Here is a 26,935-nt window from a genome sequence, read left to right on the forward strand (position 1 = left end):
GGTCTTATTTCATATGAAAAATGACCTTCAGGGCTTTAGTGGACTACAGGTTGAACAGATGTCAACAATGCCACGAGGCACCCCCAAAGCCTGTAACTTTTAGGTTAGTATGGTGCCTGAAAGAAGATAAAGGATGGTCCTCCTGTAGTCTGCTATGGTCAGACTAGACCTGGTGCATTTCTGTGAAGATTTTAGGAAGGATGATGACAAAGAGACCCCAGGCTAGTGAGGGGATCAAGAACAGTGCCCCATGACAATGGCTTGGTTGAGGCAAGTGGGAATCAAATGGGAACCTGGAGTCATTCTCTTTAGAGACTTGAAACCAAATCTTCCGCTAATTTGAAGGGTTATCCCATAGAAGATGATGTAAACTTGTTTTGCTTGGCTCTAGGTAGATCAAAGACCAATGGGAGAAAAGTTAAAGGGAATTTGGATTCAGGTTTGATGTAAAAGAAAATGTAACATAATTTGATCCAGACCTGTGATATCTTTGTTGAAGGATCTTCTGGAGTAGAAAATGACAAACTTCTTCCACTGACTGATAAATCACCCAACATCTCAGAACCCACGCAGTTCTCTGTTACAAACACATCTTGTTTGTTGGTGGGGTAGAGAAGTGCATGGGTTCTGAGATGTTAGGTGATTTATTTGCCCCAAAACAAGATGATATAGGAAAAGAAGCATTGATCTTTAGGAAACTTCAGTGAATGAAAAGACACTTTGGGCAAAGAAGAACTTAAAACAACTTTAGGGGAAAAAATGTCTCAAACTTTTAACATCAATATTGCTTACCTTAATAACACTTCCCTTCTCAGTCAGCACCAAAGCTCACAGCCTGTGGATACAAATTTATTGAGCAAAGACACATAATTCAGTCGAGGCTGGGTTCATTCATCACCAACGAGGCAATTATCAGAAGTTCTGGGGCAAAAACAGATTGGGCTCTTTGTTTTAGCCTAAAATCTCTAAGAAACGATTAATTTTTTGTTCTTCATGGTTCTCTAGAGTCTTCTCAGCTCTGAAATATCTGCCTCACTCCACCTACTGGTCTCAGAGTAAACAGATTTTGTGTCAAGTAAGGGCCTTGAGGGATTTTGATTATCTCAAAGCACTAGGTATTACCATACAGTGAAGATTTCTTTTCAGAGCTGTTTACCTGAAGAGCCCTTCAGAAAATAGCAGCCTTTTAGGGCATCTGTTTGCTAAGTGTTGGTGACTCTAACCTGGAAGGCAGAGGGTAAAGGACATAGGAATGCTCTGAGAGCCTTTAATGTAAAACTGTGCTAAACAGGTTATTGTGACATGCTGGACCTGAAGCTGGGCAGCTGGGTTCAAATCTTGCTTCAAATACCCACCAGGTGGAAGATATGACAATTAGGTGCTCATTTATCCCAAAGGGAACTGAAGCAGAGAGGGGCAGAGAAGCAAAACCTTGGCCACATATGCCAAGAAACAGTGACAAAAATTATGGAAGGCTGAAAATCACCAGCTTCACGGTATAACCTCAACTTTGAGATTATAGGCTCATTGGACAGGCCAATGAGCCTATCCCTGGCTAGATGGCCCAGGGCATACAGAACTGCGCTAGGGAGTCAGAAAGAGCCAACTTCAAATTGAGCCTCAGACACTAGCCAAGTGAACTGGAACAAATCACTTAACCATGGCTTGCCTCAATTCTCCCATCTGTAATATAGGGATAATAATAGCACCTGTCTCCCAAGAGTGGTGGAAGGATAAAATATTTGTAAAGGACTCTGCAAACCTTAAAACACTAAATAAATGCTAGTTGTTTGCTGTTATTATTACCAATCACTGACTCTCAAAAGGATTCAGGTTCTAGATAGCATTTTAATTTAAGTGTCTGTACTTAGCACAGACCAAATTACTAACGCAGAAAAATAAATCAGATAAGCATATTAACACATTTCAAGTGTGTTATAAGGAGAGATATTCTCATGAAAGTGATGACTTCTTAGCATGACTAAATTTAAAAGAGTCAAAAAACTGGCTCTGATTTTCAAAATTCCCAGTGGAAGATATGCTGAAGGCCATTCCTAGATGATGCTGCCAGAGAACTAAAAATATTTTGTGAGCCACAGCAAGATGATTCAAGCAGGTGGAAGGTCATATTCACTCTGAACAGTTTCTTAGTGCTGTCTTTACAAAAAGAACTGTTGAGTCGGGGCAGCCAGGTAGCACAGCGAGTAAGAGCACTGGCTCCAGTGTTGAGAAGACCTGGAGATCGAATCCCGGGCTCGGACACTTAGCACCCACCCAGAAACACCTGGCCGTGTCACCTTGAGCAAGTTACTTAACCCCAATTGCTTAGGGGCGGCCAGGTGGCTCAGCGAGTAAGAGCACTGGCTCCAGTGTTGGGATGAGCTGGGAATCAAATCTGGGCTCAGATACTTAGCACCACACCCAGAAATAACTGGCCGTGTAACCTCGAGCAAGTTACTTAACCCCGATTGCTTTAAAAAAAAAAAAAAAGAACTGTTGAGTCTATGTACTCAAATGAAACATGCCTTTGCCAAAAGTTAGGCAGGGTTCCTCATAGAGGCAGTGGCCTACTTATTATCAGCATGGTTATTTTAAGAAAGTTATTTTCAGGACAATGAAGCCCTAGCTGGTACTGGGGAGAAGACTGGAATTAAATATAGGGAAAAGGGCAATGAGAGATGCGGGTTCTGGCTCAGTTCTGTGACCCTGGGAACATCACTCATCCTTACAAACCTCAGTTTCCTCTTCAGTGTCTATCATAAGCTCTTTTTAGATGGATTTTATGTTTTACCCGGCTTGCAAAGCTCCCTGATGCAGGAGTGTGTGTGTATGTGGCTGATTTTACTTAGTGGCAAAGGTAGGTCTGTGACCTGGGCAAGGTCATGTTATTCAGGCTGCCTCAGTTTCCTCATCTGCAAGATAAGGAGGACTGGAGAAGATGAAGGTTTCTCCCAATCTGATGATTCTATGGATCCAAAGAAGTAGCGCCATGCATGGAAGTGAATGAAGCTCTCTCGAAAGCAGTTTCCTTGGGAGACCAATCCCTAATTTTATCACTACAGCAGGGCCCACACAGTGCTTGGCACACTTAAGATGCTTGCTAGATGGACATGTTGGTGGATTTGGGAACTGTCTTCCGAGCCAGGAGCATGTTGTTCTGCTTGACAAATTGTCATCCTTACAGTTTTGATCTTTGGAAACAAAAAGTCATCTGGATTTAGATTTGGTGAAGAAATAAGTGATCAAGCTTGGAAGTAACATTTTTGCCTAAAACGAAACCAAACCTTTGTGGTTATATCTGATTAGTTAATGTGGAAGAGAGGGATGTGTGTGTGTGTGTGTGTGTGTGTGTGTGTGTGTGTGTGTGTGTGAGACACCACAGTTCTAAGAGAAGCAATAAAAGCCTACTTCTAGCAACAACAGCATTGCTTGGTACCACTAATTTAAGGTGTGTTTGCTTGAAAAAAAGAATTCGCTACTCCACTTTAGCAGAATATTTTGTACATATAAGTATGGTAACCTGTTAACTTCAAATAAATATAAACAGCTTTCAAACCAAAAGTTCAGTCAATTCATTTAGCTGGGTCAAAATACTTTATTTTTCTTGTTTTAAAAAATTGATGACTTTGCTTCTGTAGATCAAATAAAAAATTTGCCAGGGGAGCCTGGCATTGGTATTCAGAAAGTTCAGGGCATGTATGTATGTATGTGTAAATTTGTTGTTCCTAAAACATCTTCATCTCTAATGGCAGAAATGGTAGTTAAGTTATCTTGCTTGGTTACAATATCTCAGTATTTGTATTAGGATAAAAACATCCAGAACAGAAATTGAATGAAAACAAGAAGATAGAGGTGTTGCTTACAAACACTTGGTTCACATAACGTAACTGTATCACTATTTCATGTTAAGAGACTGGAGCTTTCAAATGGGTTGCGACACTATGAGTGATGAAAAGGAAAGGAACGTTAGGGGTAAGAGACTTATGAATGGTCTAATTGAACAAGACTTACAGTTTTTTGTTTTGTTTTTTACAAATCTCAAAGAATATCAAACATACCATATGTAGCTGACTGTCATAGTGTCATTTTAGGACAGGTAACAGATAACCCAGTAGTAATGTCAACCCTAACGATTTCAAATGAGATCCAACTCAAACATGCATAGGGAGAGTAAAGTTATTTTATTAAATCATGCACATCACGTGTGTTAGTGCAAATAGTTTAATCTGTATTCCAGAAATTCTATTGTACTTTATATCTTTACAAAATAGATTTAAAACAATTATTTACTTTAAAAAATGTAATTCTGAAGTTAAGCATTTCAGAACAATATTTGCAATAACCTATATACAAGAGGTACAGAGTACCACTGGCATATGAGCATTCTGTGGGGGAGAGCTTCCTGCAACAGAAAAATGGTGAAATGAACAAGGTGATATTTTCTACAAGTCTTTTGTGGACTAATTCTTCCATAAATCTAATGGTTCTCCCAACAGCAAATCCCCAATAGCTTAAAATATAACCTTTAACATATAAACAATGACTCCCCAAACCTCACAAGGCAAATTATACTAAACTCCTACTTAAGTATTTGGTGAGACCTGTAGATTGCCATGGAGAATCCAAGCCAATTCATTGAGATTTTTCTCATCTCCATTTTCTAAAAAAACCTTCACTCCATTAATACTTCAGCATATTATAGAGATTTCAGTAAACTTTATTGACACAATTGTTGAGCTACAAAAAACCGTAGCTCACTTTTTGACGTGGGCATTTAACTGATAAGATCCCAACTGAAGTAGTGATTCTCACGAACAAAGCTACTCAGTTTAAGAAACGACAAAAAAAACAAAGCCATTTGCATCCCTAACCGTAAGACTCCCTGGGTTCTCAGAAATTCACCTCGTCCAATAGATCGATTAGCTATAAATGCGCCCCAAACTCTCATAGCAAAGCCAAGTCAGTAAAAGTTTATCTAAAGAAGACACGTTTTCCTTCCTTAAAGCGATGTTTGGAAGAATAAGTGAGGAGGGAAAAAACTCACGCTTCCTAAAACATTGTAGATGAGAAAGTAAAGAGATGGTCTCAGCTTTGAATGCGTAAAGTTGAATAAGTGGCATTCCAATTGAATAGTTTGGCTTCCTGTTGCTGCAGCTGTAAAATGATCAACTCCCAGAAACTCCCAGAAACACTTCAGTTCACTCAGGAAAACACACACTCTCTTACAAAGTTTTTCCAGGTTGACGCCATCACATCTTCAAGTCACGTTAAGGCTACACAGAAGCATGTATATTTCTCAAATTGCTGCTGAAACAGAACCTTTTCCAAAGGTGTCTTTTCCTTGAAAAAATCTATGGAAGTAGTAGTTGTCTTCTAAGTCTTGTTCCCAATAGCTCAGTGGTTTATAGCAAGTAAAAATGGTGTCACTATGTAAAAAAAATATATGTGCATATATTTATTTCAAAATGATAGGCACTGAGCACACAGTGCCTCTTTTCCCATGTATTTATCAGCTGTTTGGTTTGGGTAGGTATCCAATCAGAAAATGAATTATCTGGCAATCAGCATCTAGTGTCAAATAGCCATAAACCTAAATGTTATAAATAATTTGGTACCAAGAAGCCTACTTTAGGCCACCATAATATTTAGAATCTCAACATACTAATTAAAAAATTACATGAAAAATTGCAAGCAAATTATTGCTTACAGTAGAATAAAGTCACAATTTTATTCCCTCTTTATAGACAGATAACATTTTATACAATTTAAAGCAATGACCCGACTGTTCTTTTCTTGCACTTTTGTTGTATTAAGAGGTAAAAAGGAAGAAAATGGATCTGTTCTCCCCGCCAGCTTCTAAGAGGAGGGCAGGGTACGGAACCAACCAAAGTTCTCATGGTGAAGCTCTGGTTAGGCCTGGCACGTACAACACTGCGGCTGTCACAGCTACCAGGGCTGCTAACATGGGCATCCAAGGCCAGTGTCTCTGTGCAGAAAGAAACCAAGAGTCAATATCACATTCCCCTCAGCCGTTCATACCAACCAGTGAACTAAGCCCTCCGTCCAAAGAATCTTGAGAACTCATTACAAAGCACAGTGAATCTTCATTCTACCTCTCACTGTCAGAAAATCCTGACTTCTTAAACCAGGAAGACCCTTTAAAAAACAAAAAAGGCAATCTGACTAGCAGGAACAATTCCAGTGGCCAACTATGCAGAGGGGATGACACATCACCAGGAAATGTCCTTAGCAGTTCTCAACCTGGCTACACATTTGGCACCTAGAAGAGAGACTTCTGTTAAACCTCTCAGGATGGAAACTCCTTCATTCACACTATACCAAGATTTTTCCACAGTCTAAAATAATGAACTGTACAGAGGTGCTTCCACCACAACAAATTTAGGCTAAATTTTAGGTTTCTCCATGCAAGGCCCAGCATGTGTTAAGGGTAGGTCTACAAGACAGGGTGGATGTAGACTGCCCTGAAGACCACACAAGGCTTAAAAATACAGTTTAAACCTGGGCTAAATTTCCCTAGGTCTGCTTCAGGCAGACTCCTGACCCAATTTAGCACAGTTTGCACACTGGTTTCATGTTAAACATTTGCCCACCATGGGCTATGCAAACCAACCCTGAAGTCCTTCCTTTTCTTGACCAACCTTGTCTTGTCAGTTTTCCTTTCATTTGTTTTCAGTGAGTACTGATCACCTCTCCCACCCCCAACCCCCCAGAAGAACTGAACTGCTTTCAAACTAACGTTTACTCTTTAACAAATCAGAGATCAGAAAGCTATGGCCAAGGGTGTGTTGGAAGAGAAGAGCCGTGCAGGCTTAATTAGGTCTGCAATAACAAGTCCATTATTCCAATTTCATCCTTTTTCTTCTTCTTCACAGCCACAGTGAAAAGAGAAAAAGTATTAAATGACTGCCAGAGTAGTGAGGGGATGAGTTGGGGAGGAAAAGTAAGCTGGCTTAAAAACGGAGAGGCAAACTCTTCATTTCTTGTCAAACCTGAGTTAACTTTTCATTTTCTTTTGGAAAGCACTGACCAACACTGCAGCATTAGAGACATAAAGTTTACTCTGCTTTTGTGAGAGACAAAGACCCAGCTGAAAGCTGAACATTTAACAACTGGTATATTTGGAATTAATTCATGGTTAGCATTACCACAAAGGAAACAGACTGAACGTTACATGATTAGTTGATTGTTGAGCTTGGTGGGAGGAAGCACAAATGAAGGGTTTGCTTCAGGAAACAAAACACCTGTGTTGTTCCCCCATGCACTAGTTTACAAATATGGCACAAAGAGGTGACAGGGACGGACAGACATCGACTCAACAGGGAGCTTGTACCTTTCTCTACCACAATGGACCGTAACACCAAAACAGGAAAGCCAGGAATAGGCCGATGAAAACGGCTGGGACGGGTTGGAATATGGACGGCTAAAGAAGGGAAGGGAATTAAAAATCATTTTGTGCTGTAAAAATCAGATCAGATGATTTAGATGGGGGAAAGCTAAGTCATAGATAGCATTAAGTTTGGCATGAATCAGAATGTATGAAAGACATCTAACACAATACAGAATGTCGGACTGCTGTACCCCAAGATAGCATATTACTCCCTTCTCCACTACACCAAATGAAATCTAATTTAGGAAAAATGCCTGGTTCAATTTTACGTTAACTTGCCAAACTACTTGTTAGTGTGCTCTGTGAAAGGAACTATATGCACAAAATAACTCTGGACCAGGTAACCGGTAACCACTGGAAATCACTAATAATTTATGCTCCAAATGGTTACTTCCTGACTTTCGGACAAGGTCTCAGATCAATCCTTGACTGAGGCACCAGGCAGAGTTGGTCTGTGTTCTCTGGTGTTGAGGTGTTCCTGGGGTTGCATTAGGTACCAAAGTGACCATGAATGATCCTCCCTTTCAAAAAAAGGCAGCAAAGACACTGTAGGGTAGTAAGTTACATGTTGTCAGAGGGATCATAGTTAACTGGCAAAATATACTCCAGTCAATTATTTCTCTCAAGAAATCACTGTGCTATTCCCAAAACAAATTTAAATCATGAGGGATACATCTCTCTGGGCGCATATGTGTATGTGTGTTAATGTAACATGCGCCAGAATCACTTTTACATTGTGAAAGGCAAGTTCGTTTCAAGCAAAAAACATTTTATTTTGGAGTGTGTGTTTATTTTAAACATCACTAAGGAGAGAAGTTATTGGTTCTAATGACACTGGGGCTATAGTTCTGATTATGCTAGATGCCTTTTTAGGGTAATTTTTTTTAGAAATAGAACTGAATTCCCATAATCAGAAAGGTATAATTAAAACTAAAGAAAGAGGTAACTTAAATATGAATTTTTTACAGAGTCCTCATATAGCTATTAAAGTAAAAATAAACCATTTTCACTTGGTAGTAAAAACACCATTCATGGCTAATTGCCAATTTAAGAGGCCTTGACTTGTGAAGCAAGTCTCTATTATATGCTAACAGAGAATGTTCTGGGGAAGGACAAATTGCATGTGACCAGTGAGTTGCTCGACTACCTACGTGTGCAGTGGGGCTGCCAATCAAGCCTCGTGCTAGCGTCCACAAGAAACGTGTTGGTCACAACCACTGCAGTTCCCAAAGCAGTGACAGGAGACTTAGAATAGTCAAAGCTACTAACACTTGCAAAGTCAGTCACATGAAAGAACACCCACCAGTGAAAGCTCACGAGGGCGGCGATAACCAAATACACACAACAACATTCAGGGTAACTAATGTTTTTTTTTAAAGAGCAAATACAAATTCAAACTGTTGTTATTCATGATTTCTATCATAACATCCTGGATTATACAAATATTTTCTAATATTTCCAAGAAAAAGACTGAAGTAACCTTTCACCTTTCTAACGTTAACTAGACAGAATTATGCCACCATGAAACTTCCATTAGATAGGATCAAAAACCCCTGGGCATTGGTATTATATGTATCAAAAAATTAGGAATAAATGTCTTCTTTTGGTCTCTTAAGTCAATTGGGTGGGGGAACCCAGAGATTAGAATGGAAGACAAGTCATTGTGGAGGGTGTGAACTTGAGATCTCACCTTCAGACTAGATGATGGTCATCTGGGGATGCTGCTTCTTCTTGCAGTTTAGTCTCTCCCTCATCAAAGCCCCAGTACTTACTGTATCCAAAGTTTGTGCATCCAAAGGGGAAAATTCTCCCCATACGTGCAGACCACTACAGATATCCTTTCCTTGGGATGGTGGGCCTAGGTGTCTACCAACGACACCAATAGGTAAGATGGCCAAGAACATGAAGGGCTCTAGGAATCTGTCACGGGCACTTGGGGATACCAACTGAAGCCCTACATTCTCCGTACCTCAAACCGACCCCAAGTTTGTAAAGACTTACATTGTTTCCTTTCTCTTGTAGCTGCTTCAGGCTGTCTTGACATTGTCTGAGCTCGTTGGTGATGGATTGTTTTTCCTGCTCGGTCCTTTCAAACTTCAGCTCCAGCTCTGAGAGTTGAGTCTGTGTCCTTTCATACTATAGGCAGAGAAAAAACAGTGGGCAGACCCCGCTTAGAATGGGTGTGGAGCCCAGCTTCTTCTCTTTAGGCTTCTACACTGTCCTGGACAAACGTGGAAGGGGGAGGAGACTTTCTTGGAGGAGTCTTCACTGTGATCTGATGGCAAGCAGTCACTGGTCTATCCTGTGTCTCTAAAGCAAGTCCCTCCCCCTCCCCATTGAGGTTACAAGAGAAGATGAGTGAAAAGGGAAAAGAAAACTCCAAAGCTTAAGTGATAAGAGCTAACAGGGACGTCCTCTCAGGGAAACACCCACATCCCTCAAGTCTCTTTGTCCTGAAGCGCCCACAGGCATTTCAAGTTGGACACGTCCCAAACTTCTGGCTATGGGCCTCCCAACCCAGACACCACCGTGGAGCCCATCTCTGGCATCTTTCCGAGTCCCCCCTCCCCCTTATAATCCCACATCTTCACCGTCACCCCTTTTCCTTCTCTCTCACCTTGTCTCTTCTAGTCTACCCTCACTAAAACTCTCACATACATCTCTCCACTCACAGGACTACCACCCTAGTCACAGATTCCTAAATGACCTCCCTGCTTCTAGCCTCCTACCCACAAGTAAGTCTGGGTGAATCTGGCTGCAACCTACTTCTCCAGTCCTATTTCACATTAATCCCCACTATAAGATGCTGTCCTTTCTGGCCCAAAGGGGCCCCTCCGCTTTTCCCTGGACTTGCCATGCCAAGCCCTGTCGCAGTGCCCATGTCCAAGTTCTCCCCTATGCCTGGAAGGCAGGGTCTCCTCATCTCCTACTTCTCAGAATCCACAGATTCCCGGAAGGCTCAATCCCCAGGACGTTTCCCATGTCGTGCAGCTGTTAGTCTAGCCTCCTTTCCTTAACTTTCTTATGTGTGTTTTTCTATTTGGGAAACTATCATACAGTACATCATAAGCTCTTTGCTTCTTCAGCCCTAGAACGTAGGCACAGTGCCTTGACTAAATTCAGTTCCTAACAAATGTTTGAAGAATTTAACAGACGATATTAGCACAGTTTCAAAGGGAAAGTAACTGCCATTTTTAATTTAAGTACCTATATGTTAGATGCTGTGATGAAAAGAAGGTGGTAACTCTCTTACACAGTGTGGCTATTGACAAACATGCGGCGGTACAGCACAGACAGAAAGATGTGACTGTGTGGGCCTCCTCTTCTCAGCTGTAATCTAATCACAGCCTCCACTTTCCAAGTCCCCAAGTGAAAGGAAAGACAAAACTGAAAGTATCCAAGAGGATGTAAATTAAACAAAACAAAGTGAATACAGACAGGCCCCATTCCCCCGCGCCTGAAAAGGTTCTCTCTCTCACTGCCCGAGAACAATTTCATTGATTTTGTGGGGTTTTTGTTAATGTAAAGGGTCCTTGGAGTGTTAAACGAGACGTTCCCCAAGGTTTAGTCAATGCTGAGGGTCTATGCCAAGAGTCAGTCTTGGTGTCAGGACCTTAGAAAACAGGTCAGCTGTTGGTTGGCTGTGGTCTTTTCAGAGGAGGGACAGTTTTGGCATACCAGGAAGAGCTGGGGCAAGACCAAGGATCTGAGCTGCTACCAGGCATGGAGGCAAAACCAGCCCAGGGGCCACTGAAGAGGGCTGCCCAGAAGGAGCAAGAAAGGTGCCCAAGAAATTATTCAAACTCTCCCCAGGATCAAGCTCGACTGCAGACCCAAGGAAGGCCCAACGGCTGTTTTCTTTGAGCACCATCTTTTGGCAGCAGTCCTTACAAATTCATCTGCCTGGCCAACAGTCTCTTACTGTACTAAGTACTCTAAACCTCGGACCTGCAGGGATTCTGACAAGCAGATCAGGGGCTCTAGGGTGAATGTGAAGTAGCCTTTTACTTTCCTGGGTCTGTTTTCTGTCTTGACTGCTTCTCCCTGTCTGGAGTCTCTTCTACTTGCGTACTCAACTATGGTCCCAGTCTAGGCAGGACATGGATCTGTGACAAAAGAAGGTCTGAGAGACACCAAAAATATTTTCCATCATGCCATGGAATCCAAAGACCCAGGTTCAAATCCTGCCTCTGCAACCTATGTACACCTGGGCAGGGCAGATCACCCCAGCTTCCTCAGCCTGGGTTTTCTCTTCCACTAAATGAGACTGGACTAAAAGACCTTCCTTGTCCCCTCATCTTTTAAATCTCATGGTACCAAGAAGGGGAAGCACTTGGCAGGGATCACAAGCCCACTGAGTTTCTGGATTTTCCTAATGGGGCAGTTAGATGGGAAGGTGGACAGAGTGACAGGACTGCAGTCAGCAAAACTCTGCTTCCTCAGTTCAAATCTGGCCTCAGACACTGTGACCCTGAACAAGTCACTTAACCCTGTTTGCCTGAGTTTCCTCATCTGCAAAATAAGCTGGAGAAGGAAATGACAAAACATTCCAGTATCTTTGCCAAGAAAACCCCAAAACCCCAAATGGGGTCACAAAGAATCGGACATGACTGAAAAAAGACTGAACAACATTTTCCTATTATTTCAAAGTATGAAAACACTTTGCCAAGCCAAATGTACACATTTCTGAATTCTCTACCACTGGCTTGTCTTGTAGCTTCATCCCCACATCAACAACAACAACAGCTAGTCTATCTGCAGTCTTTTAAGGTTTGTGTGGGTGTGTGCATGTGTGCACGCGTGTGTGCATGTGTGTGTGTTCCATGACTCTGTTCAGCTAGTCTGATAACTCTGATAACCTGAGGTTACAAGCTCTGTGTGGGATCAGAGAAATGCAGCCCAAGTTCCCCTTTACACAGCCATCCCATGTCTATCTTCCTTAGTGTGACCTGTGCAAGGGGAATATATGACCCTCGTACTTACGCCATGGTGCCATAAGAGAAAGAAAGTTAAGTAAAGAGTGTGGAGAGAAATGCATACAGATATAAAAAGTAATGCCAGTTAATTTTGAGTGAATTCCACATACACAAAGCTTTACATAATCACAAAATTTTGGATAATAGAATAATATACAACAAGTTGAATTAAATCACAACAAAAGGGAAGATAAGCCACCTTATATTATAAGAATATAATGATTCCACATAATTATGCCATGTTAATATGAAACAGGCTGAAAGGGAAATGCATAAGAGCTACACTAACAAGATCAGACATAGTCAAATGATTGGCTGCCTTTAATGCAATCCAGTAATGACCAATGCTCAGAGGCTGGGACACCAAGCTACTGCCACTCACATGGACAGTTAAAGCCTCACTGTGTTGACTTGCTGTTCAACGACCATAAGATTCATTAGAATAATGGAACAAAATGACTAATGCCTTCATATTAACATACAATTACATCATCTTCCATAGGCATAATTCTTCCTGGATTATAGAACTATGAAATATGGATGACAAGATGGCTACAAAGTGCTGAGATTGTTTAAACAATGGCATGTGTAATTTGGCACAGTTAGTGATCCAGCAAATGGTAAATGAAGCCTCTCTATGATTTAACATATTTAACAAAGACTGGAAAAACATATCACAGAATAAAAATACCCACAGAAAACACAAAGAAATTGACAGGTTTTTAGGAACAAACATGAAGACAGAAGAACAATCATTTCCAAATTTGACACTACAAAGAAAGGAAAGCAAAAATAAAAAAGTTACACTGAATGAACAAATATCTTCTAATAACCACTATGGGAAATGCATTAAAGACTAGTTTCTCTTGAGCTTCCTTTCTCTTGGCTGTGACTTGTTCATTAAAGACCCTCCTCACTCTGGGGTCCCTGGTCAGTAGGTGGACATGCTGCCCTACTCCTCTTTCTAGGAGTTTGTCAAGATTCTGAGCAGGAAGAGCCGTGCGAATGGCAATGCTGGCCCCTGAAGAGCCCAGGGAGGGCTGGTTTTCTATCAATACCTCCTGTGATTTCAAAGATCCAGGACATGAAAAAAGGCTCTTCATCATAAAAAAGATTGAGAACTACGGTTTAGAGCAACCTAATTCCTTATTCATTTCAAGGAAGAGATTACTGAATCAAAAGTCCCTTAATGCAAATGCTATTATAAAGTGCGTGCATTTCTGGGCATTAGAAAAACGAGCCGAGTAAACCAGAATAGAAGCTCCTGGGCTACTCTCTGCTATGGAACAAAATCCCATATAAGGTAAAGCTTCCTAATACATCTGAGGGAGCACAGCAACTGAATTAAATGATGAGGCAGCAATACAGCGAAGGTAAAGCAGAAATAGACTGTATCCCACCAGCCTGATAACTCTCAGCTTTGAAAGACCAGGGACAGGGTCAGTAATCAGAGCAAGTCTCCTGATGTAGGTACTTAACTAACACATAAGAATTAAAAAGGAAACACGAACTCTGCCAATTGACAAGTGACGCTTTGCACTGGGTCCTCTTCAATTCTTGACACATGCATCAAGATACAAAAGAACAGACAAATGCCAAGCACTAGAGCATCCATTTAAGTGACATCTGGTGCAGCTACTGCTTTCTGTTCTACCTCGAATAAAGCTCAGGTGCTTTTTTCGTGACGTCCCATCACAGTGGGGTTTGCACGTCTCTTCCCTTTACCTCTTTCTGAACATCCTTTGCTTCATTTTCAGCTTTATTGAGGAGGGTCTTCCAGCTTGCAGAATCCCGAAGATGCTGCTCCTTCAAGGATCCCACTTGATTCTCCAGCTCTTTCCGGGTTATTTCAAGGATGCTCAGATCACTGGTAAGTTCTAAGCTCTGCTTCTGAGAGCTGTTAACACAAAAGCCAAGTCATGGTCTGTACTGCACAAACTACCCAGAGACCTAGAGGGTAGGCAGATTTTTACTACTTTAACAAAAAGTAAAATAAAATGAACATTCCTACATTCGTAGTAAAGTAGAAAAAGGAAGACTGTAAATAAAATTATGAATCTCTATTATATAAAGCTTGGATTTCTTCAAAAATATGTAATAAATTTGTTATATAACTTTCAAAGCTATCCTGCTTTATTCCTTCTGACCTTCCTTTTGTGTATATTTTAAAATTTTATTTTATTCTGAACCTAAACACCAAATAAAACAAGCATTTTCACAGAGTAGAAAAAAAATACCAAAAAATGCATATATCTATTATGCTTGCTCTGCTTAAATGCAACACATAACTCTCAAAGTTACCCTATTTGTCTCTGAAACCTGCACAATAAAAAAAAAAAAAGGCTTTAATAAGCTTTTTGCTCTTCTTTTTAGGGAGAGGAGTGAAATAACCCCATCTATTCCAGCTAAAAGCCTCTCCAATTTTATAGTCAATGAGGGATGAGAATGTCATTTGACACCTAAATATTACAGCAAGTTGCAATACACAAGGAATACTTCTATTTTTGAGAATTCATAATATTGTTTCCTCTCTTCACATGGCTTTTTAGGATTAAAAATCCCGGGCATATAATATTCATATCACTTGTGACAGTTTGAGATGTATGTGGGACAGAAGCAGTAGTATGGATAAGGCAAAATTCACTTGTATTTGAAAGTTAACATGTAATATGAATTTTTAAAGGAGAATCACATTCCTAATTATGTTTTATTTATAGGTAAATATTCCAATGGATTTGCATCCTCTGAGAATGAATTTGCATCCTCATGCTCATGGCAGGACAAAATCAGATGGAATAACACACTGGCATACAGATAATCTCGTTATTCAGGGTCTACCAGTATACCTCACTGCTGCTTATATCAAGTCGAGTTATAATGGATATTTCATTACAAAAAGTATATAGATATAAAAAAAGTTAATATAAAAACTGAGGTAAAGAAATATTCGGCATTTCCCTTCGGAGTTACATACCTATGCAATTCTTTCTCTTGTCGCTGAAGCTCTGATGAAAGCGAAACATTTTCCTTTTTTAGAGAATGGCATTCTGCTTCTAATATACTCCAGTCTTTTCTCAACTTCTCTAGTTCACCTACAAATTAATCAAAGAATATTATTCCATAATGTGGTCAAATGCATTTTAGAATAACTTAAGAAGATCCATCAATTGGGGAATGGCTAAACAAGCTGTGGTATATGATTGTGATGGAGTATTATTGTGCTATAAGAATGACAAGCAGGAGGATTTCAGGAAAACCTAGAAAGACTTACATGAACTGATGCATAGTGAAGTGAACAAAACCACAGAATGTTGTACACAGGAACAGCAATACTGTTCAATGACGTAACTGTTCTCGGCAATATAATGTTCTAAGACAATCCCAAAGGACTAATGACAAAGCAGGTCTTCTGCCTCCAGAGAAAGACAGAAGCATGCTATTTTTCACTTTCTTTCATTATTTTATTTTCATTTGAATCTTCTTGTACAAAATTACTAATACAGAAATGTTTTGCATGATTATACATAATATAAACTTCATCAGATTGCTTACCATCTCAGGGAAGGGTGAGAGGAGGGAGGGATAAAATTTGAAATTGAAGTCTTTTTTTTAAAAAAATGTTTAAAAATTTGTTTTAACATGTAATTGGGGAAAAATAAAATATTTTATTAAAAATGAAAAAAAATAAGAGGGAAAATACCCAACTATCTTAATGGAGAAAATTCCTTACTTTTCCTTAAAATTTATCAGAAGCTTTGTATTTATTTTATCATTATTTGGACCCATAGGTGAGACACAAATTAGATGGATATATTTCGATATTCATTTAGAACCAAATCTCTTTCCACCCAATTATCAGAATTACTACTATCCTGAAGATCCAGCAGTTATCTGGGGAGGGGGGATTTGCTCTATTTAATCTAGTTTTATTTATAATGGTAGTGAAGTCAGTTTACAAAGTCCCACATAGTATGACTCCATTAAAAATGGTAGCCCCATTTTTACATGCTGGAAATAAAGAAAAAAAGTTACCAAGTCTTTCCTAAATTACAAAATTATTTATCTATGAAACAAGCTTTCGTTTCAAATTTAAACAATTTTTCTACTGGTAATATTTATCATCAGAGAAAAGAGTTATTTTCTCAGTTTAATGGATGACAGAGAGAAGTCATGTGTGATTTGTTTTTTTCTGACAACAAAAGGATCTCATTATAAGGACAAAGGGGAACAGAGTTACATTCATCCCTTTGGGAAATAGAAGACTGATGGAGAGCTTATGGAAATTGTAGGAGGAATTAGAGATGCTCTCCAAGAAACAGATCAGACTTCTTCTGAATACTGTTGGTCTTTATGTTATTTTCATTCTAATAAAAAAAAATTCTCAGAAGATGTGATTCCTTTCCAGGATGGTTTATATGAGTATCCAGGGATTCACTTCTAGAAATTGCCAGCATCTCTGTACTACCATTCCTGAAATTACACTCCTAAGGACTTCGCGTTCTTGGAGTGGGACTAAAACACAGATGAGTATCATTTTCTTCATGCCATTTATACCTTGTATCGCTAGTGTGATCTAATCTGACACGGACATATCCAGGAGGCTGCGAATCCAGAATTTAGATGGCCACTTTTTGTTGGTGAATTCTCACCCCTAGGTCTTCTAGAGAGATGAGCTTTTAATTAAACCCTCTGTGATTTCCAATCTCTGTTACATGCTTCAAACACCAACTGATCATGTGTCTGTTATATATTCAGCTGCCTCCATTCAGACAAATACACTTGTAGAGGTGGACACTTTTAAACACAGTTGTTAATAAACTTCCAGGTAAAAATTACAAATAAAGATCCTGTGTCTAGCATTAATTGCAGCTAGAAAATGAGAGAAGCAACGTTTACCATGGTCTACCAAAGTAGAAGTCTGCTACAATTTTCTCCTAAAGTGTCTGTTTAGAGAGTGGGTAGGTGGAACAGTGAATAGACCACCAGCCCTGGAGAAAGGAGGACCTGAGTTCAAATCCGGCCTCAGACACTTAACACTTACTAGCCGTGTGACCTTGGGCAAGTCACGTAACTCCAATTGTCCTGCCCTCCCCCCTCCAAAAAGCAAAATAAAATAAAGTGTTTGTTTAGCGTAACTAACCCTTACCAGGGAGGAGTCACTCATCATTTGCAGTGATGCGGTTGATATTAAAAATAAACATATCGTAAAGCTTCCAAATGCAGCCTGATCACTCTTTTTTTTTTTTTTTTAAAGCAATTGGGGTTAAGTAACTTGCTCAAGGTTACACGGCCAGTTATTTCTGGGTGTGTAATAGGTGTCTGAGCCCAGATTCGATCCCAGGTCATCCCGACACTGGAGCCGGTGCCCTTACTCGCTGTGCTACCTGCCTGCCCCCTGATCACTCTTGCTACACGGAGAAGCAAAACCTTCTACATCTGCATGGGTAAGGGCTGAAGAACTGATACTGGACATATTGTGAAAATAACAGGCTTCTTCTTTTCAGAGAGAACAGAGACCTCCATCCTCCATCAGAATTTAGTGCCCAAGCCCTTTCTGCATCCTCTCATCCCTCACTGATGGGTCCAGCACAGAAGGGCCAGGGCTGCCTCCAAGGCAACAACATGCCATGTCTGGAGCCTGGCTTTGACCCTCATTCAACCCAGAAGATGTAAGTAGAGCACAGGGTACATGGGCTGCTGCCAGATTCGCTCCCCAGGAAGATTTGTCTTTTGTTCATTTTTATCAGTGTGAGCACATAGGCTTCTTTTTTACCTACGAAATTTCATCAAGGTTGGTGAAGAACATTTTAGAGGAAAATCCATTAAGTGTGCCTCCCAACAATAGCTATAACAATACTTGTCTTATATCACTTTGGTGAAATCTGTAGGTTAAATTCTTGGTTTAAAAAAAAAAGTTTGACAAAATTATTCAAACATGCCATTGACAGCAAAATAGCTTTTCAACTTGAGTTATGCCTCATCATTTCACTGCAAAATGAGTATGTTAACTAGATGCTACATAAAGCATCAAACTTTTGATTCAAATTCCTATTACATAATCTTTTTTGCTATCAAAAGGAAAAAAAGGCTCTTTGTTAACATGAGATGAAAAATTTTATGATTCTTAAAGAAGCATAATGTTTATATTATATCTTTTATTTAGTATAATTTTATTTAAAAAAAATTTTTTTAATTAACAAGCATTTATTTTCTCTTCCTCTCACCTCCCTCTATTCACTGGGGAAAAAAATGAGGAAAAACAAAACCCTTGTCACAAACATGCATTGTGAAGAAAAATAAACTCTTGTACAGGTCATATCCAAAAACGCATGTCTCATTCTGTATCCTGATTCCAACACTCGTCAAGAAGTCAGTAGCAAACTTCATCTTGGACTCTGGAACTGTGACTGGTCACTGTATTGATCAGAACTCTGAAATCTTCCAAAGCTATTTATCCCTAAGACGAACAGTTACTGTATAAATTGTATTCCCAGTTTTGCTCACTTCCCTCTGCATCAGTTCAAACACTTCTTTTCAGGTCTCTCTGTGAGCCATGCCTTTTGTCACTTCAGATGGCACAACAACATGCTATTACATTCATATACTAAAATTTGTTTGGTCATTCACCAGCAGTTGATAACCCCTCTTAATTTACAGCTATTTCCCATTGCAAAAAGAAGTGCTACAAGTATTTTTGTATACATGGGTCTTCCGCTTCTTTCTTCCAACTCTTTGGGAGGCAAAAGACTCATGTATACAAAAATACTTTTTTTATCTCTTCCCGTTGGGTTTCATTGGTAATAAACCAAAATGCTAATGATTTATGTGGATTTATTTATTAATTTTGTGACATTGCTAAAATTGCTATTTTAATTAATTTTTAGTTAGAGATCTGAGGTTCATTCTTTTAGTAAATCATTCTATCATGTGCAAAAAACATGATAACTTTACATATGCTTATTCCTTCAATTTATTTTTCTTTTCCTTTTGTGATGGCTAGCATTTCTAGCACTATATCAAACAGTAGTGTTGATAATGGATATCCTTGCTTTACACTTGATCTACTGGAAAGGTGTCTCATTTATTGTCGTAACATACAATATCAAGTCTTGATTTTGACAGATAATACTTATATTTAGGCAAGGTCTATTTAGTCCTGTTTTTTCTAATGTCTTTAGTAAAAATTGATGCTATACTACAAAGAAATGCAAAGAAAAAAAGGTTTTAATGTATCTATTAATATAATTATTTACTTTTTTGCTATTTTTGTTACAAATGTGATTTTTATGTTTATAGTTTTCCTAATATTGAACCAACATTGTATTCCTGTTATAAATCCAACCTGGCCTTAGTATATGATCTTTTTAGTAAGTTGTTATAGCTTCTTTGTTTATATTTTGTTTAAAAATTTTATGGTAAGGATCCTTTTTTCCCCCATATTACTGGGCAACACTTTATGTAACATGGGAAGGGATTATTCTTTGAATGGTTGATAGACTTGTAAATTCAAATATATTTTAAACATATTTCTTGTTCTGTTAATATGGGCATTTTATATTTTTGTCAATATTGATCCATAATTTTTAAATTCATGGTCTTATTGGTATAAAGCTGGATAAAATAGTTTCTAATAATCCCCTTTCTTTCTTCATTTGTTAATTTTTTCATTTTTTGATAAGGATGACATTTTTTCACTTTTTAAAATGAATTTAGCTAATGGGCTATTTGTTTTATTGTTTCAAAAAATGTCCCTTAGTACATGAACTTTTCAATATGCAAACTAGAGAAAAGCAGATTGGATGAAACAGTGTGAACTTTTATCATGTATAGTTTTGGAGAATATATTATGTTTGACACAAAAGCAACAAAACTGTCTTATTTTTTTTTCCTGAACTAAAAAGTGCTGATACAAGCATTTTTGTACACACTAGATCTTCTCTATTTCTGACCTCTTTGGGAAGAATAGACAAGCATATGATAAAATAACATGACATTTATGACCACAATAAATCACAGATAAATCATATAATCATAAAAGAAAACCACTGAGGAGTGAGCACCAGAGAGCAAAGCGGAAGCAGAAGGAGTCCACTGTGGGTCACTCCCTGAAAGCTCAGACTGAAAACACTCATAAAGAATGAGTCATAATACAAGAAAGCACAGCTGGAAGCATACAGTATTATGCTGCAAAGACAGTGAAAGAAAGGAATCATGGAAGGTAAAAGAAAAAGGCTTATAGTCAAGAATGACTTATCCTAAAAAAACTGAGTAAGATATTACAGGGAGAAAATGGCCTCTGAATATGAGAGAGGCTGATCCCTGCCTCTTACATCCCATCTTACATCCTGATGACCACCATGCTGACTGACCTTGCAGCCTCGAGGACTCCTCTTTCTGCTGGTCTTCACACTGCTGACACCGGAGCTGAAAACTGGACTGCAGACTGACAATTTCCTTCTCATACTCTGAGGCTGCCTTCCGCCACCGCTCCAGCTCCTCCCTAACCTTCTGAAGCTCGACTTGCAAGGAAGCAACATCAATGTCCCGATCAGATGCAGCCTTGTCTGCTACTTGTCGAAGCAGAAGAATTTCATCCTGGGCACTGAGCAAATCGTGCTTTGTGCTTGTGACTTCATTTTCCTTTTCTTCCCGAAGGTTCTCCATATCCGTATGTAACCTCTGCAACTGGGCTAAAAAAGAAAAAGGATATCATCTTTTCTTTTCTTAGACTACAGTAATGAAATTCAGAAGATAAGTTCGGCCAGATTGGGGCAGATTTCGTGGTTTATCTAGCTCAGTATTTTCTCTCTGACCAAGGGACTAAGAGATACTGTAGAAAGACAGTTAGTCCTCCATGATCATACTAGTTCCAAAGTTATTGTTTTTAAAAAGGAGAAGAGCAAGGAAAGATTCCATCCTGCCCTAGACAACACCACGGTCCTATATGAAACTTCGGTTAGTCACATTTCTGGTAAAGAGTAAGCTCAAAGGAATAAGATCGTCAATAGCAGGGTATCAAAGAAGTAAAGATGGAAAACATTAATTAGTACTCTTCAATTTGGGCAGGGAAAAGACAGTGTCGCAGAATCCCAAGAGAGACAAGAGGTAGGTTTAATTGTAGCCACCACCTCTCCTCAGATTCCCCGGGAGGCTGTCCAAGACCAATCATCCAACAGCACCAAGAACAGTATGACCACTCAGGTCACCTGTCCATGTGGCCAGGGAGGCAAACCCTGTAAGCACCACACCTCGGACATGCTGCCACCTGTGTCCTTATCAGCCACGGATATGAAGACCCAGGGAAGAAAGTTCTCACCATCAAAGTCTGCCAAATGGTTCAAGTCAGAAACAGGTATGTACGGTTTTATAGATGGAAATAACATTAAAGGGGATGCAATAACTTTTGTCCTACTGCTGTACCCTAAAACGCACTGGTTTCTTCTTTCCATTTGTCATGCAACTGAACCCTTCTATATGTGTAGTCTCCCCCTAATAAAACATGAGCTCCCAGAGAGCAGTGACTTTATCACTTTTCTTTTAAAAACAGATTTGCCTAAATTTTACCCTTCTGCCCCACTCCTAAGACCTTTAACCCTTTTCTCTCCCTATCCTTAGCACTCAGTACAGTCCCTGGCACATAATTAATGCTTCTCATTTACTCTCTTTCTCCCTCAGATTGTCAATTTCCTTATCTTCTTGATCCTACTATATTAATATACTCAAGGCTCTTCCTTAATCAGCCATTTACTTACACACACACACACACACACACACACACACACCACACCACCCCTACCTTTATCTGACCCTGCCATTCTTCACAAAAGCTCAAACATTTGGAGCTAGAAGGACCTCAGGGGTCATTGAGTACAATCCTCTTATTTTACAAGGAAGAAAATTAAGTGTTTTGTCCAAAATCATACAGATATTAAGCAACAGAGCTGAGATTTAAACTCAAATCCTCAGTTTCCAAATCCAGTATAACTTTCCACTTATTACAAAATGTTGCCTCTCCTTAAACTACTTAGTATCCTACATCTTTCCCTTTCAAAGTCAAAGCCAAACCTTTCAAAAGTTAAAAGTAAAAGCCAAATCCAAAGGTTTACACTTCCTGCTTGTCAATTTATTTCTCAACTTCTTGTCACCTATATTTTTAAACTGCTTCTCTAATGAAACCAAGGGTTGTCAATATATTTTTAAAAAAATGTTCACGATCCCAGGCTGAGTCCCTGAATTAAATTGCTCTCAAATGTTATCAATGACATAATAACTGTTATGTCCCATGGCCTTTCCTTAGTCTTCATAATCCTTGATGTCCCTGCTGCTTTTGACAATAATTTTGATTCCAAGACAACTCTCACCCATATCTGTCTTCATGCTCTTTTTTTGGACTCCTTTAGTGTGAATTATCATCCATCTCCAGTTGTCTGGGGTTCTCTTCTCTAAACCTCTCCTTTCTTTATGATATCATATTATTTCTACTTACCTGGCGCCCAAATTCATAGTATAGGCCCTAACATTTCTCAACTCCAAATCTGATATTTGCAATTCTGCTTGCTGGATACTGTGTGGCCAATTAAACATAATTTGTCCAAATGTAAACTCATCTTTGTCCCCAAATCCTTCCTTCCACAAAACTACCTGATTTTTTTTTTTTTTAACATACTCTCATCTCTTAAGTCACAGACGTTCAGAACTTTAAAGTACTCTGTAACCTCTCTCCCCTTACCTTCTCCTGTCCATCAGCTACCATACTCCCTCCATTCCCACTGTCACAGGCCCTCATTACCTGGTCCAGGGCTAGCTTCCTAATAGTTTCTCTGTCACTCTTTCCTATCTATTTTCCACATAGCTGATTAAGTAACTTCCCTGATCAGCAAACTTCAGTGTGACTCCTCTCTAAATCAAACCACAAATTCTTCCACATGACTTGGACTGACTTCTCACCATACTTGGGCTTTGACCTATCCCACAATTCAACCCGGCACATCCTATGTCCCACACAAGTCATTCCTTGAAATCCTCTTTCCACTCTCTCCACCCATGAATTTGCACATGCCATATTCTTTGCCTGGAGTGGAACCTCTACATTTCTATTATTGAGAATCCTTTTCTGCATTTCATGCTTAGCTTGGGCACCACCTCCTTTATGAACCCTTCCTAGAAACTCAAATGGCTATTGCTCCCTCTCCTCTTAGAATCACCTTTTACTTTACCTGATTACAATGTGTGGCACCTTTCTCTATGCCCAAGAAAGACATAAGCTCCTTGGGCTCAGTAATTTTTTTGGTAGTGTGCTTATTATCTAACTACTACTATGGTGTGTTGAATTGTTGATTGGTCAAATCCATTTCTCTATCACCACCCCCAACCTGTACTTCTGAGGCAGCTTTTATGAACTAATATTTAAAACTTTATATTGATCCCTGTTCAATTTCTTCTCATTAGTGTCCGTCCACTATTCTAGCTTTTCAAGGTATTTTTGAATTCTTACTCTTCTGGCACAAAAATTTTATGCTGTCCCTGCGTGACTCTTCAATGCCCAGGACCTAATCCAGATAACCTCTCTTCTCACTTCAGAACTTCAAGGGCTCAATGGTCTCACAATGATGATAAGGACTGCCTTACAACGTTAGCAATGGAAGCTCATCTGTAGATTCTCACTGTGTGTGATTTCTGTTTTCTTCCATCAGTGTTCCTATAAAATCTATTTAACATACTGGAGTTCTTCCTTTATACCTTTTATCACAAATGGGCATCAGGGAGGTCCCTCACCTATCCTGTTATCTTTGTTTCTGTGCTCTATTTGCTGTCTTTTAACTCACTTTTTATGTTTAAATCATCAATTGCCCTATACCTTAATGCCTCTTAAGTTCCATCACATGCCACTGTCCTCTGGATCACCCATAACCTTGACAGTATGAAGACTGTGATATTTCATGATTCACAGATACACAGCGCCAAGAGAAAAATACTGGTAATAAAAAGTAAGTTCTTTATTTATGTCACGGAGTAGTGGCTTAGGATCGACAAAAACCTGAGACATTTACTCAACACCTAATCTATTTTCTTCTTCCTGTTCACTTCTGGGTCTGCATTGCTGCCCACCTGGAGTGTCTTTACAAGATGTATATACTGAATTACCTGATGAAATGCCCATTCAATTGCAATATCAAGAGTCTGGCACAATATATTTTTCATTTATCCAATTTGTTCAGTGTTTTTTTAATTACAAATAACAAATGAGGCATAAAACAAAGCTGTTCATCATGATTATAGACAATATCCCTGAACCATCATGGATAATATCATTCACAGAAGATGGATTCCCTATGAATAGTCTGGCCCTTACGGTTCCCTACAATACAACAGCACCTATTCCATGAAAGTGACCATGCAAAAATACTCACCTAACAATACAAACCAAAAAAATTCAAGTATCTTCTCACATCCTACCTCCTTCCAAAAATGATTACTGGAATATTGGTAAATTTTTTTTAACATTAGTATAATGAAGTGAAGTCTCTCTTTTTTTTTTTTTTCGAGATAAAATTTGTACATCATTCCTCTACGGTCAGAGTTAGGCTAAGAGTGGAAGAGAAGGTTGTAAGAGACAGTAATTAGCTGTCACTGCCCCTCACCTTCAAACAAATTGTTTCATACCTTGAAGAACCTGTATCTGCTTTGCAGACTCCTCAACTTGTGTTCGATAGGCTTTTCTTTCTTCTTCCAAAAGAGCTAAAAGTAGAAGCAAAAGTATACCTAGTTTAACAAATTAAATGACAAACAATCTTGGAGTTGACCAGCCAAACATTTCTAAGTGCAAGACCCTTCAAAAGCTGACTGTAGGAAACCAAAGTTAAGTAACCAATCTCAACTGTTAGGCAAGCAGTTTAAATATTTTAGTAGCACATGAACAAAGTAGTCAGTGACCAGCACCAGTGCTCCTTCCTGACTTCCTGACTTCAAGCCTGTCCCAATCCCCTCGTTTGCAATGATCTGTCCTTCCTCAGCCAGGACTCGAGTCTGCACCTCTCTTCTGGGGCACTCACTCGGGTTTCTACTCCGTGTTCTGCTTTTCCAGATCCCAGCCCTCTGTCTTGCTGAACTGGTATGAATTTGATGCCAGGAAAACCAGACTGATTCAGTAAGTACTAGAGTTTATTAAACTCTATGTTTCAAAGATGCGTGCTGTCTATAATGGATATAAGAGAATTGTTCTTTGTTCTCATAAATTAAAGAGCTAAGTTTGGAAAACGGGCAATAAAAATATGGGTTTATAGATCTCCCCAGTGCCAGGCACAGAACAAGTGCTATACACTAACGGACATGCAGACATTTAAAAGATATACAGTAAGGCAAGTGACTTGCCTGTTCAGTGTTCACTTATAATTTGCCCAATTAAAAATATGTATGGTCCCTTAAACGAAATTTTAAAGTGATTTACAAATCTTTCATTTTCATCTAACACATTTTTTGGGCCTTTGGAAGAATACAACTCAAGAAACACTGGTAATTAATGAAAGAGAAGGCAGCAATGATAGGAATTTCCTTGTTCCCCTTGAAAAGCTGTCACAGAGGTTCCATTTCTATGGCCTACTCAGGATTTCACTGTAATCTCCTATGAGGTGCCGATCAGTGGCAGGGATGGGCGCGTGAGATAAGAGCAGGGGCAAGGGACACGTCTGGTCGAAGACCTCAAGAGCTCCGCGTCCCTAGAAAGTTCCCCTAGGCACAAGGGATCAGAGGAAGCGCTTGGTCGATCCCAGATCCAGCCTGGGGCATCAGGCCAAGGCTTAGTGGCCGACGAGAGCAGGCTCTTTACTCTTCTCCCCTTCCACCATCTCACCATGACCACGGCCACTGAGGAGGCAAAGCGAGCTCGGTCTCACCTTGAAGTTCAGAGCATTTCTGTCTACTCGCTCTAGCTAGCTCCTGAGCTTCAAGCAGCTCCTTGTGAAGATGCTGAGTGTCTTGCTTTGTCTCTGTTTCAGACTGGGCCCCCTGCAATTCATCTGATAAAGACACGGGGTTTAAAGCCAGAGTTAGCACAACACGTCCACCCGTACTCCTAAGGAGAAGCAGCCTCTCTCCCGTTAGGCGTGCAGAGTTAGCGGGAGTGTGTCTTCACAACGAGTTCATTGTCAGTTAATTAAAGTAAATTATCAGTGCATCCTTTTTTATCCAGTTAGGTATATCTTAGCATAGCACAGCAACAAAACAGTAACACCTTCATTATCTGGCTACCCTATGTCTAGCACTCTGAACTCTAAAAAAAGCAAGTGCAGAAGATTCTAGACAATGAAATGCGATTGGAAAAAAAAAGGGAGGGGGTGGCATGTTTTAGCTAGTCATGACTGTGCGTGCCAAGCACCATCAATGCCAAAGCATCCGAAAAATAAAGTATGAGAAGAAAAAAATGCCTCCAAGAACACCGTGGCTGGCAGAAGCGGCAGCAGAGGTGGGGAGCAGGCCCAGCGGGCAGTGAAGAAGCGGCCATGTAAAACAGTAAGAGGGCTAAGCAGGCTGAGAGATTTCAGAAACCCCCGAA

At 39.6% G+C, this 26,935-nt stretch overlaps 1 protein-coding gene across 6 annotated transcripts in view; it reads right to left on the minus strand.

Annotated features, from left to right (window-relative positions):
* Positions 1-4,162: 4,162 nt before the first annotated feature.
* Positions 4,163-26,935, minus strand: part of SLMAP (sarcolemma associated protein) — a 149,011-nt gene continuing 126,238 nt past the window's right edge. For 2 of the 6 annotated variants that reach the window (XM_069084262.1, XM_069084268.1), the window contains 7 exons: positions 26,277-26,399; positions 25,048-25,122; positions 20,754-21,074; positions 15,359-15,476; positions 14,110-14,281; positions 9,410-9,544; positions 4,163-5,986 (listed from right to left, as the gene is read on the minus strand). In XM_069084262.1, coding sequence (XP_068940363.1) covers positions 5,894-5,986; positions 9,410-9,544; positions 14,110-14,281; positions 15,359-15,476; positions 20,754-21,074; positions 25,048-25,122; positions 26,277-26,399 — 1,037 coding nt within the window. In that variant the 3' untranslated portion in view covers positions 4,163-5,893. Of the gene's footprint in view, positions 5,987-7,351; positions 7,442-9,409; positions 9,545-14,109; positions 14,282-15,358; positions 15,477-20,753; positions 21,075-25,047; positions 25,123-26,276; positions 26,400-26,935 lie in introns of all 6 variants that reach the window. The other 4 variants (XM_069084267.1, XM_069084265.1, XM_069084264.1 and 1 more) reach the window with 3 other exon arrangements.

Source organism: Petaurus breviceps, unplaced genomic scaffold, assembly GCF_028583685.1.
Source record: "Petaurus breviceps papuanus isolate PSGF00001 unplaced genomic scaffold, PetGlider_PUasm1.0 174, whole genome shotgun sequence".
Lineage (NCBI taxonomy): Eukaryota > Metazoa > Chordata > Mammalia > Diprotodontia > Petauridae > Petaurus > Petaurus breviceps.